This window comes from Rhinatrema bivittatum, chromosome 6 (assembly GCF_901001135.1).
Source record: "Rhinatrema bivittatum chromosome 6, aRhiBiv1.1, whole genome shotgun sequence".
NCBI lineage: Eukaryota > Metazoa > Chordata > Amphibia > Gymnophiona > Rhinatrematidae > Rhinatrema > Rhinatrema bivittatum.
This window is the reverse complement of record NC_042620.1, coordinates 13,499,412-13,512,710: the sequence shown is the minus strand read 5'-3', so window position 1 is coordinate 13,512,710 and position 13,299 is coordinate 13,499,412. Positions and strand designations below refer to the sequence as shown.

At 54.7% G+C, this 13,299-nt stretch overlaps 1 protein-coding gene across 2 annotated transcripts in view; it reads left to right on the top strand.

Annotated features, from left to right (window-relative positions):
• PNKD (PNKD metallo-beta-lactamase domain containing) overlaps positions 1 to 13,299 on the top strand; it is a 114,305-nt gene that overhangs the window by 65,188 nt on the left and 35,818 nt on the right. For both annotated transcript variants that reach the window (XM_029605088.1, XM_029605089.1), the window contains exon 4: positions 11,943 to 12,001. In XM_029605088.1, the coding sequence (XP_029460948.1) occupies positions 11,943 to 12,001 (59 nt within the window). The remainder of the gene's footprint in view (positions 1 to 11,942; positions 12,002 to 13,299) is intronic.

Here is a 13,299-nt window from a genome sequence, read left to right as displayed (position 1 = left end):
TATCTCACCGTACACTCTCCCTCAAAAGATAGATATGCACACACATGTGTGCACACACACGCACGTCCCTCACAGTCTGGGATGGTCATCGTCCATGAGTGCTTTGTGCGTGCAGAGGCTGCTGATGAAGCCAGTTTGTGCTGAGAGACTGTCGCGGGTCGGGCAGATGTTTCCCAGTGAGACAGGCTGCTGATTCAGTCCATGGCTCCCACTTCTCCTGCCACCTGGGATCCTTGCACCAGTCCTAGGCAGGGGTTTCTGATGGGGCAGTTAAGCACCTACCTTGAGAGGAATGAGCCTCGCCCGTAAGCCAGGGCGTGCTGGAGCTGAGCTGGAGCTGAGCTCGCCCGTAAGCCAGGGCGTGCTGGAGCTGAGCTGGAGCTGAGCTCGCCCGTAAGCCAGGGCGTGCTGGAGCTGAGCTGGAGCTGAGCTCGCCCGTAAGCCAGGGCGTGCTGGAGCTGAGCTCGCCCGTAAGCCAGGGCGTGCTGGAGCTGAGCTCGCCCGTAAGCCAGGGCGTGCTGGAGCTGAGCTCGCCCGTAAGCCAGGGCGTGCTGGAGCTGAGCTCATTCGTAAGCCAGGGCGTGCTGGAGCTGAGCTGGAGCTGAGCTCATTCGTAAGCCAGGGCGTGCTGGAGCTGAGCTCATTAGTAAGCCAGGGCGTGCTGGAGCTGAGCTCGCCCGTAAGCCAGGGCGTGCTGGAGCTGAGCTGGAGCTGAGCTCGCCCGTAAGTCAGGGCGTGCTGGAGCTGAGCTGGAGCTGAGCTCGCCCGTAAGCCAGGGCGTGCTGGAGCTGAGCTCAGTCCGTCGAGTTTACTGCTAGTGCTCTTCCTTACTACTCGCATTGCGCAGTTCATGGGGTGTAACAGGCACATATGGAGGTGCTCTTTGTAATTAGGCCGGTGGAGCCTCTCCCAGGAGTTGGGGGCAGTGTTGCACTTTGTCGTGCTAGCCTTCAGGGCTTCCTTGAAGCACTTCCTCTGCTCTCCTCTCCTCTTGGGGGTTTGCTTTGAGCCAGGAGGATAGAATTGGCGTCGGGAGTCTGGAGTCGGCCATCCATACAAGGTCAGCCCAGTGACGAGGGTGTGGATGATCATCGCCTGAGGCCTTGTAGTGTCGGACTAGATTAGGAGACTCTTCCTTGGCAGATAGATTTCTATACTGTGTGTGTGTATAATGTTCCTGGCAGCTTTTGCCTGCCCCTTGGCTTCTCAGGTGTCTTCAGTTATCTGAGATTTTCCCACCGCTGTTTCCTCTCCACTCTCACATCTGGTCCCGCGCTCTCAGGAACTGGGCAGGCTTGCATCCTCGACCCTGCTGGAAGGCACCGTGTGACAGACATATTACTCAGGACTGCTCCTCGTGGATACTCCTGGGGGGGAGGATTCTGCACTACTGTGGAGCGCAGAATTTGGGGCAGGCCCCAGAGTGGAGCCCGTCCACTCGCGTCAAAGATGCAGGACCACCGGCTGCGAGCGGAGCCCAGACCTCTCGCAGCTAAAATGGCGTAGGACCCGGTGAGAGTGAGTAGCATGGGAGAGGAGGCTGTTCCACGAGGCTGGAAACCCATCCCTCTCTTTCCAGGGCTCAGCATGAGGGGGGGGGGGGGATGGGAGTGGATACATTGGCCTAAGTGAACGCTTATTGGGCTTCTGTGTGACTCGGGATTTGGAGGTGAAAGGTCAGCCTGCTTCTTGGCTGTTCTCCTTCCTTCCCCCAGGCTAATCCTGTCGGTCCCAGCAGCTCCAGGATCCTAGGAGGGAGCCCTTGCTCTGTATGTTTGGGGTTTTAAAGCCCCTGTGTGATCCTTCATGTGAGTTCCTGCCCCCTCCCACCCTGGATGCTTCTCAGTGACCCCTCACCACCAAGGGACATCTCCTCCAGGCCCAGCCTCAGTACCACGGACCCTCCCTCTCCTGACAGACAGCAGCCACCCTTCCTTAACTTAATGCACCTCAGGTTCTCATCAGGGAGCCATCATACGGCTCTTCCGCACAGAGCGAATGGGTGGAGGATTCCGACTCCCGGTCTCTGCCGGAGCTCTGGGGGAGCCTGCTGTTGGTCTCTGGGCTGCCTCCCAGCCTCCTATGCCCTGATTCTCCGTATGGAGCTAATAAAAATAGATTAAAACACATTTACATTCAGCTAATCCATAAACAGGCTCCCAGCAGAGTATGAATCATAAAATCACAGCACTAACAAAGTGCCAACGATTAGCAGAGAACACAAGATGATTAAAACAGAAACCTCAACTTACAGGGTCAGAAAAAGGTTGCGTGAGAAACAGGGCCGATAACTTTCACACAGGCGCGCGTCCGCGGGCTCGTTTTAAAACACGTGCGCGTGAGATTTTAAGTGAGCGGGCGCGTGGGTGCGCAAATGCATCTGCTGCGTAAATCGGGGGATTTTACTGCGCGCTCGCCGAAGCGATTCCCAGTTTTACCAGTTCGTCCCCAGTTCGCCCAGTTGAGAGAGAGTTCTTCCAGACCCCCCTCTGGTTTCCTAGCCCCCCAGTTATCCCCGCCCTTTCAAATCCCGCAGATCTGCCCGTTTATTTTATAATTTACACGGCATCCGTAGCAGAAGCAAAGTTACGCAGCTGAGGGAATCTGCGCTCGCCAGGTATTTATGCGCACATCTCAGGTTCCCGCCCAGAAACGCCCCACGTCTCGCCCAGACCACGCGCGGATCTGGGCGGCTCCTGAAATCCACTCGGCACATCCCGGTTGATGCCCCGTGCCGGGCCTTTCAAAATCCACCTTAAAGGTTTTGAGTGATTAAGTCAGATAACGTCCCCGAAGTCGCAGATCTGCGGGAAGAGCGTCCTGTGAAGATCTGGTCTCAGCTAATCGTAGAGTTTTAGTAGCCACAGACCTCGAGGAACGTCCAGGAATTATAAACAGACGTGCAGAATGAAAACGAACAGGGATATCACAACAGAGAGCTCTAAAGGTTAAAACAGCAATTAAAACTGAACCCTGCGTGAAACAGGCCAGCAGTGCCGAGATGGCAGATGGAGCGGTGGTGATTACTGCACTGCTGGCAGGCAGGAAAGAGTCTGGGACGGAGTCTGGGGGGGTGGAGCCACTACAAATCATTTCCTCACGGTGAGGGACTGAAGCCCAGCTACTGGCAACACTCTGCCAACGACCCAGTCTGGGTGCTGTGCCGTGTGGTACTGATTATGTGGGGGTTCTGAGTGGGTGCCACACGGGGGTCTGGGTTGGATGCCGTGTGGTACTGATTATGTGGGGGGTCTGAGTGCAGTGCCACACGGGGGTCTGGGTTGGGTGCCGTGTGGTACTGATTATGTGGGGGTTCTGAGTGGGTGCCACACGGGGGTCTGGGTGCTGTGCCGTGTGATACTGATTATGTGGGGGTTCTGAGTGGGTGCCACATGGGGGTCTGGGTTGGATGCCGTGTGGTACTGATTATGTGGGGGGTCTGAGTGCAGTGCCACACGGGGGTCTGGGTTGGATGCCGTGTGGTACTGATTATGTGGGGGTTCTGAGAGGGTGCCACACGGGGGTCTGGGTTGGATGCCGTGTGGTACTGATTATGTGGGGGGTCTGAGTGCAGTGCCACACGGGGGTCTGGGTTGGGTGCCGTGTGGTACTGATTATGTGGGGGTTCTGAGTGGGTGCCACACGGGGGTGTGGGTGCGGTGCCGTGTGGTACTGATTATGTGGGGGTTCTGAGTGGGTGCCACACGGGGGTCTGGGTGCTGTGCCGTGTGATACTGATTATGTGGGGGTTCTGAGTGGGTGCCACACGGGGGTCTGGGTTGGGTGCTGTGTGGTACTGATTATGTGGGGGTTCTGAGTGCGCTGCCACACGGAGGTCTGGGTTGGGTGCCGTGTGGTACTGATTATGTGGGGGTTCTGAGTGGGTGCCACACGGGGGTCTGGGTTGGATGCCGTGTGGTACTGATTATGTGGGGGTTCTGAGTGGGTGCCACACGGGGGTCTGGGTGCGGTGCCGTGTGGTACTGATTATGTGGGGGTTCTGAGTGGGTGCCACACGGGGGTCTGGGTGCGGTGCCGTGTGGTACTGATTATGTGGGGGTTCTGAGTGGGTGCCACACGGGGGTCTGGGTGCGGTGCCGTGGGGGTTCTGAGTGGGTGCCACATGGGGGTCTGGGTGCTGTGCCGTGTGATACTGATTATGTGGGGGTTCTGAGTGGGTGCCACACGGGGGTCTGGGTTGGGTGCTGTGTGGTACTGATTATGTGGGGGTTCTGAGTGCGCTGCCACACGGAGGTCTGGGTTGGGTGCCGTGTGGTACTGATTATGTGGGGGTTCTGAGTGGGTGCCACACGGGGGTCTGGGTTGGATGCCGTGTGGTACTGATTATGTGGGGGTTCTGAGTGCAGTGCCACACGGGGGTCTGGGTGCGGTGCCGTGTGGTACTGATTATGTGGGGGTTCTGAGTGGGTGCCACACGGGGGTCTGGGTGCGGTGCCATGTGGTACTGATTATGTGGGGGTTCTGAGTGGGTGCCACACGGGGGTCTGGGTGCGGTGCCGTGTGGTACTGATTATGTGGGGGTTCTGAGTGGGTGCCACACGGGGGTCTGGGTCGGGTGCCGTGTGGTACTGATTATTTGTGGGGGTTCTGAGTGGGTGCCACCCGGGGGTCTGGGTGCGGTGCCGTGTGGTACTGATTATGTGGGGGGTCTGAGTGGGTGCCACCCGGGGGTCTGGGTGCGGTGCCGTGTGGTACTGATTATGTGGGGGGGTCTGAGTGAAGTGCCACACAGGGGTCTGGGTCGGGTGCCGTGTGGTACTGATTATGTGTGGGGGTTCTGAGTGGGTGCCACACAGGGGTCTGGGTTGGGTGCCGTGTGGTACTGATTATGTGGGGGGGTCTGAGTGAAGTACCACACAGGGGTCTGGGTTCGGTGCCGTGTGATACTGATTATGTGGGGGGTCTGAGTGGGTGCCACACAGGGGTCTGGGTCGGGTGCCGTGTGGTACTGATTATGTGTGGGGGTTCTGAGTGGGTGCCACACAGTGGTCTGGGTTGGATGCTGTGTGGTACTGATTATGTGGGGTTCTGAATGGGTGCCACACATGGGTCTGGGTCGGGTGCCGTGTGGTACTGATTATGTGTGGGGGTTCTGAGTGGGTGCCACACAGGGGTCTGGGTCGGGTGCTGTGTGGTACTGATTATGTGGGGGGTCTGAGTGAAGTGCCACACAGGGGTCTGGGTCGGGTGCCGTGTGGTACTGATTATGTGTGGGGGTTCTGAGTGGGTGCCACATGGGGGTCTGGGTCGGGTGCCGTGTGGTACTGATTATGTGGGGGTTCTGAGTGCGGTGCCACACGGGGATCTGGGTGCGGTGCCGTGTGGTACTGATTATGTGGGGGGGTTCTGAGTGGGTGCCACACGGGGATCTGGGTGCGGTGCCGTGTGGTACTGATTATGTGGGGGGGTTCTGAGTGGGGTTGCCACACGGGGGTCTGGGTTGGGTGCCTTGTGGTACTGATTATGTGGGGGGGTTCTGAGTGGGTGCCACACGGGGGTCTGGGTTGGGTGCCGTGTGATACTGATTATGTGGGGGTTCTGAGTGCGGTGCCACACGGGGGTCTGGGTTGGGTGCCGTGTGGTACTGATTATGTGGGGGGGTTCTGAGTGGGTGCCACACGGGGGTCTGGGTTGGGTGCCGTGTGGTACTGATTATGTGGGGGGGTTCTGAGTGGGGTGCCACACGGGGGTCTGGGTTGGGTGCCGTGTGATACTGATTATGTGGGGGTTCTGAGTGCGGTGCCACACGGGGGTCTGGGTTGGGTGCCGTGTGGTACTGATTATGTGGGGGGGTTCTGAGTGCGGTGCCACACGGGGGTCTGGGTTGGGTGCCGTGTGATACTGATTATGTGGGGGTTCTGAGTGGGTGCCACACGGGGGTCTGGGTGCGGTGCCGTGTGGTACTGATTATGTGGGGGTTCTGAGTGCGGTGCCACACGGGGATCTGGGTGCGGTGCCGTGTGGTACTGATTATGTGGGGGGGTTCTGAGTGGGTGCCACACGGGGATCTGGGTGCGGTGCCGTGTGGTACTGATTATGTGGGGGGGTTCTGAGTGGGTGCCACACGGGGGTCTGGGTTGGGTGCCGTGTGATACTGATTATGTGGGGGTTCTGAGTGGGTGCCACATGGGGGTCTGGGTCGGGTGCCGTGTGGTACTGATTATGTGGGGGTTCTGAGTGCGGTGCCACACGGGGATCTGGGTGCGGTGCCGTGTGGTACTGATTATGTGGGGGGGTTCTGAGTGGGTGCCACACGGGGATCTGGGTGCGGTGCCGTGTGGTACTGATTATGTGGGGGGGGGTTCTGAGTGGGTGCCACACGGGGGTCTGGGTTGGGTGCCTTGTGGTACTGATTATGTGGGGGGGTTCTGAGTGGGTGCCACACGGGGGTCTGGGTTGGGTGCCGTGTGATACTGATTATGTGGGGGTTCTGAGTGCGGTGCCACACGGGGGTCTGGGTTGGGTGCCGTGTGGTACTGATTATGTGGGGGGGTTTCTGAGTGGGTGCCACACGGGGGTCTGGGTTGGGTGCTGTGTGGTACTGATTATGTGGGGGGGTTCTGAGTGGGTGCCACACGGGGGTCTGGGTTGGGTGCCGTGTGATACTGATTATGTGGGGGTTCTGAGTGCGGTGCCACACGGGGGTCTGGGTTGGGTGCCGTGTGGTACTGATTATGTGGGGGGGTTCTGAGTGCGGTGCCACACGGGGGTCTGGGTTGGGGTGCCGTGTGATACTGATTATGTGGGGGTTCTGAGTGGGTGCCACACGGGGGTCTGGGTTGGGTGCCGTGTGATACTGATTATGTGGGGGTTCTGAGTGGGTGCCACACGGGGGTCTGGGTGCGGTGCCGTGTGGTACTGATTATGTGGGGGTTCTGAGTGCGGTGCCACACGGGGGTCTGGGTTCGGTGCCGTGTGGTACTGATTATGTGGGGGTTCTGAGTGGGTGCCACACAGGGGTCTGGGTGCAGTGCCGTGTGGTACTGATTATGTGGGGGTTCTGAGTGCGCTGCCACACGGGGGTCTGGGTTCGGTGCCGTGTGGTACTGATTATGTGGGGGTTCTGAGTGGGTGCCACACGGGGGTCTGGGTGCGGTGCCGTGTGGTACTGATTATGGGGGGGTTCTGAGTGGTTGCCACACGGGGGTCTGGGTTGGGTGCCATGTGGTACTGATTATGTGGGGGTTATGAGTGGGTGCCACACGGGGGTCTGGGTTGGGTGCCGTGTGGTACTGATTATGTGGGGGGGTTCTGAGTGGGTGCCACACGGGGGTCCGGGTTGGGTGCCGTGTGGTACTGATTATGTGGGGGGGTTCTGAGTGGGTGCCACACGGGGGTCTGGGTTCGGTGCCATGTGGTACTGATTATGTGGGGGTTCTGAGTGCGCTGCCAGACGGGGGTCTGGGTTCGGTGCCGAGTGGTACTGATTTTGTGGGGGTTCTGAGTGCGCTGCCACACGGGGGTCTGGGTGCGGTGCCGTGTGGTACTGATTATGTGGGGGTTCTGAGTGCGCTGCTACACGGGGGTCTGGGTTGGGTGCCGTGTGGTACTGATTATGTGGGGGTTCTGAGTGCGCTGCCACACGGGGGTCTGGGTTCGGTGCCGTGTGGTACTGATTATGTGGGGGTAAAAGTTGATGTTAGAAATGAATTGTTTTGCTCTGTCCTCTTCATTCTGGCATAATGAAAAGATTGTCAGATCCCTAAAACTAAGCAAGAAATGTATTGTTAAACTAATAAAAAGCTATCCCCTCAATTATGAATGTAAGGTGTGCCACGCTGGGTCAGACCAAGGTCCATCGAGCCCAGCATCCTGTCTCCAACAGTGGTCAGTCCAGGTCACAAGCACCCAGCAGATCCCCAATATTTGGTCTATTTCTTGTACTCACTCCCAAAGATAAGTGCCGGCTTTCCAACATCTACCTGACCAAAAATCATTTATGGACTTTTCCTTCAGGAACTTATCCAAGCCTCTTTTGACTCCCACTATGCTAGTGGCCTTGACCACATCTTCTGGCAACAGATTCCAAACCTTAATTGTGCGCTGAATGAAAAAAATACTTCCTACGATTTGTTTCCAACCTGCTGGTTGTTAGTGTCATGGAGCGTCCCCTAGTCCCAGTGTTGTTTGAAAGGATAATAACCATTCCCTATTTATCCGTTCCACCCTGCTCGTGATTTTATACATCTCAATCTTATCCCCTCTCAGTCGTCTCTTTTCCAAGCTAAAGAGTCCTAATCCGATTAGCCTCTCTCCATAAGGGAGCTTTTCTATCCCCTTCTCTGTAACTTTTCTATCTCCGCTATGGCTTTTTTGAGATGGGGCCACCAGAACTGCCCACAGTATTCAAGATGTGGTTGCCCCCAGGATCTATTATTATATTCCCAGTTCTCTTCTCTCTTCCTTCCCAAATAATTCCTAACATTGTTTGCCTTTCTGACTTCCGCTGCTGCACACTGACCCGAAGGTTTCACAGTGTTGTCCAGAAGGACTCTGACGTCCTTTTCCTGGGTGGAGACTGCTAACACAGATCCCAGCATTGTGCACAGGGAGTTGGGATTATTTTTCCCTGCGTGTATCACGTCGCGCTTTTCCACATTAAATCGCATTTGCCATTCAGGTGCCCAGTCTCCCAGTCTCGCAAGGTCCTGCTGCTGTTATTCTTCAAACAATTTTGGGTCATCGGCAAATCTGGTCACCTCATTCGTTGTTCCTTTCTCCAGATCGTTCATGACTATGCTAAATGGTAGAGGTCCCAGTACAGACTGCTGGGGCACTCCACTGACCACCTTTCTCCATTAGGAAAACCCACCATTTAGTCCTACCCTCTGATTTCCGTCTGTCTAGCCACCATACCAGACTGCCGCCGATCCCATGACCTTCCAGTTTCCCGAGAAGTCTCTCATGAAGGCCTTTGTCATAAGCCTTCTGAAAATCCAAAGACACTGACTCACCTTTATCCATGCGCTTTACACCTTCAAAAAATCTAGTAAACTGTTAAGGCAAGATTTCCCTTTGCAAAAACCCTGTTAACTCTCCCCTGTGAAATTATTTCTATCTATGTGGTTGGTAATTTTGTTTTTAGGAATAGCCTCTACCATTTTGCCCTGAGCTGATGTCATGCTCTCCCTGGTCTGTAGCTTCCCAGATCACCCTGGAACCCTTTTAAAAAACTGGCAGCACTCTGCAGTTTTCAGGTACCGTAGCTGTTTTAAATGAGAGGTTGCAAATCACCAGAAAGAGATCTGCATTCACTTTTGGGTTCCTTCAGACCTCTGGGGTGAGTGAATACCATCTGGTCCCGATCATTTGCTGTTCTTTAGTCTGTCAGTTTGATTTATTATATCCTTCAGTTTCAGAGTGATTTTGTTTAGTCGTTCAGAGTCATTGCCATCAAAAAATGTTTCTGATGTGGGTAGGACCCCGACATACTCCCCAGAAAAGACACAGGCAAATAATTCATTTAGAAATGGCGATAGTCATTGCTGCATAAATTGGGGGTGGGTGAGAGGCATTTCCAGGAGGAGCAGAGATAGCCATATAAGTTTTATGAGGCTAACTCTGATCGCACCGATGGGTTGTCCTAAAATTTGCCAGATATACTTATCCGGCTAACTTTAATATAGCCGGGAATTTTTGCCGCTGAATATCGGCCTCTGTTTTAATGCAATTTCCTTCTCCTCCCTGAGCACACTTTACCCCTCGGTCATCTAGTGGCCAAACGGACTCCCTCACAGGATTTGCACTTCAAATGTACTTGAAAAAGTACTAATTACTTGTTCTCTCTTAGCCTGCTTGATTTCTTTTTTATATCTAAAGTGCCAGTGCTTATTGCTCTTCCCTATTTTCCTCATTTGGATCTTCTTTCACTTTTTTGAATGATGCCCTTTTGGATTTAATTGCCTCTTTCACCTCACTATTAAACCCCTGCAGCAGTCGTTTGGTTTTCCTTCTACCTTTTTTATTGCATGGAATACATTTTGTCTGGGCCTCAATTTTAAACAATGTCTTTGCCTCCTGCAAGTTTTGAACCTTGTGAATTGCTCCTTTTAATTTTTTTTTCTATCAAATTTCCTCCTAGTCTCCTCTTTTATACTTAAATGCTGTTGCAGTAGTTTTCCTTAGTATTTTCCATCCAGTGATTGACAAATCATAATTACATTATGATCGCTATTGCCAAATGGATCCACAGCCGCCGCCTTTTGCACCAGATCCTGCGTGTGACTGAGAGCTCAGTTTAATATAGTTCCCCTCTTGTTGGCTCCATGACCTACTGTTGCATGAAGCAATCGTTTATGGCATCTAGGAAGTTTTACCTCTCTTGCATGTCCGGATGTGACATTAACCCAATCAATGCTCCGGTACCTGAAGTCTCCCATTGTTATTGTTCTGCTCACTTTACTAGCCAGTCTAAGCTCTGATAGCATTTTACACTCCTGGCTCCCACTCTTATGACCAGGGACCACTTCTGCTTCTCTCCATTCCTCTGGATCCACTCCTGCCTCCAAAGAGTAACACAGTAGATAAGAACCAATTGGCCAGACCAGCCTGCCCAGTTGACGTCCTCTCTGGTTCTCTCCCGCTCTGGGCAAATGACCTTGTATCTATTCCCCATATCTAATGCAATGGCTTTACCCGACCTCTCCACCCTCTTTCCATGAGTGCTGCCTGCGTCAGTCCCAAGCATGGTTACGTTTTGGGGTGGTGCTGGCCTCTTGTCACTTTCACTGGTTGGCTGTTCCAGGCCTTATCGCCTTCCTCTTTGGTTCTCGCAAGAAACCAACTTAATACAATACGTAGGCTGCCTGCCATATCTTGCCACGAGCTTTGTAATAAAGTGCGCAGTTCCCAGCACTGGTGAGGCTGTTTGACTATCTGGCCATTTTGGGCTGGTTGATGTTAGGGTTGTAATCATGGCCTTCATGCAAACTGCCTCCTCCTGCGCACTGATGTGACTGAGCACTCAAGGCCCCTCCCTCATTTCTTCTACCTATTACCCCCACCACACACACAGTGCTCTGGGTCTGTCTCATGGGTTTGGTTGCCCACCTGATACATCTCCATTGGAAGGACTGCAGATTATTTTGGTAGCCCTTCTCTGAACTGCTTCCATCCTCTCCATGACCTTATAAAGGTCAAGCCCCAGAACTGACCACAGTTTTCCCTGCTGCTGATACTGTGCTTCATTACGCTCCCCGGCTACCTTCACGTTGGCTGAGCTCATTACTCCTAGGTCTCTTGTCCTTTCAATCGATCTATGGCGCATGGATTTCTGCATCCCAGATCCCAGATTTTACACTGGTCAGCACTGAGGCTTGACGTTCACTCGTTCCATCTGCAAACGAGCCTACGTTCTGCGCGAGTTCCTCTCAGTGTGGCTGATAAAGATATATACCGAGCATTGGGATACCCCACTGGTCAATAGACCTTCAGCATTTACCAGGATTCTCTGCGTCCTGCTGACACCCAGTCCCTCGCCCAATGTATGACGTTAGGTCCTGCTTAACTGACACCCACTGCACCTCCAGAACATGAAAGACTAAAAGCAGGTTTGCCTGACAGGAGAGCCCCATGCTGTCTGCTGTCCTGTAGTCCTGCGTCTTTCAAGGTGCTGGGGGTGATTAAACAGAACCATCAGTGGAGCTGCCAGAACCTCTGTGAGTTCCCTTCCTATTCTGGAACGTTTCCCACCCAGCCTCATAACTCTGCCCGCTTTCGGTTCAGGCTGTCCTGGGTTCCTGCCTTCAGACCCCACGACAAATCCGGGGTTCAGGATTTGCAAAATCTGCCAATGAACCTCAGGCTTGGGTTGGACGTGGGAGAGATGTAGCTCCTGAATGTTTGCGGTGGGTATCTGGAGGGGAGGTCCACTGGCAGAGGCAGCCAGGCGAGAGTAATCTTGTTTTGTTTTTCTCACGCAGACGTCTCTGGAAGAGGAGGGGGTGACCCTGGAGGCGATCCTCTGCACGCACAAACACTGGTAAGCCTGGGCAGCTTGTGCTCGTGTGGTCTCTGCAGATTTTTTTTTTCTCATGTAGGGGCATGCTTTGTTAGGCAAGGGTCCTCTGTTCATGCCGTGCAGCTTTCCAGGCCCGTATCAGTACTGGGGGCAGGGGCACTGAATATCCCCACCCCCAGGGCCTTTTACAGATATTGAGTGAGCCTGGAGAAGGAGACGACCTGTCTCTGAGACGGGTGGGGTTGGAAGGCCTTTCGTGACCTGCACTGAGTTCCACTCCTGTTTGTGGGCACTCAAGCAGCAGACAGGGGTCATCATAGACATTCGCACCCACCCCCCCACTACCAGGAGTTCCTGACCTTTTGAGGTGGCGCCCTCTATGTACACTGAGCACTCTTGAAGAGAGGGAACAGCTCTCAAAATGACTTGTTCTCTGAGTTTAGGGTGCCGTGCATCTAGTTAGACCTCTGATCCCCGAGCAGCTGGTCAGGGTGGGGGCTTCACAGGGGCGCGACGCGCTGCTGGAGAGGGGGCAGCCGTTTGCTGAGCTCTGAATCTGGGGAAATAAAAAGGAACTCTCAGTGCAAAAAAATTGTCTCCTGATGGTGTCTGGCACTGTCTGTCCTCAGAGCTCATGCCAGCCTCGCTGGGTCCTCCAGGGCAGGAACCACAGTGGCCTGGTGACTCATGCCAACCTCGCTGGGTCCTCCAGGGCAGGAACCACAGTGGCCTGGTGACTAATGCCAACCTCGCTGGGTCCTCCAGGGCAGGAACCACAGTGGCCTGGTGACTAATGCCAACCTCGCTGGGTCCTCCAGGGCAGGAACCACAGTGGCCTGGTGACTAATGCCAGCCTCGCTGGGTCCTCCAGGACAGGAACCACAGTGGCCTGGTGACTAATGCCAGCCTCGCTGGGTCCTCCAGGGCAGGAACCACAGTGGCCTGGTGACTAATGCCAACCTCGCTGGGTCCTCCAGGGCAGGAACCGTGCGATTGGATCAGACACCACAGCCAGCCTGGTGACTCAGTGATGGAGGACCTGAGTTAGGTTTTCGGCTCTGTTCTTCTGCTCCCCGGGTTGACTGGGGTTACATAGTAACACAGTAATGCCGGCAGAAAAGGACCAAAATGGTCTCTGCAGTCTGCCCAGCAAGCTTCTTACGGTTGTATCTGCTGCGCTGGTGCACGTTAGCACAATCTTTCCCTCTTACTGGGTGAGGAGCCTTCCTGAAACTTCAGACAGGGCTGCTTGACGAGCTTTATGTGTGGACTTGGCCGTAGAAGCCGTCCTGTGCTTTTTCCCTTATGTCTGCGCATCA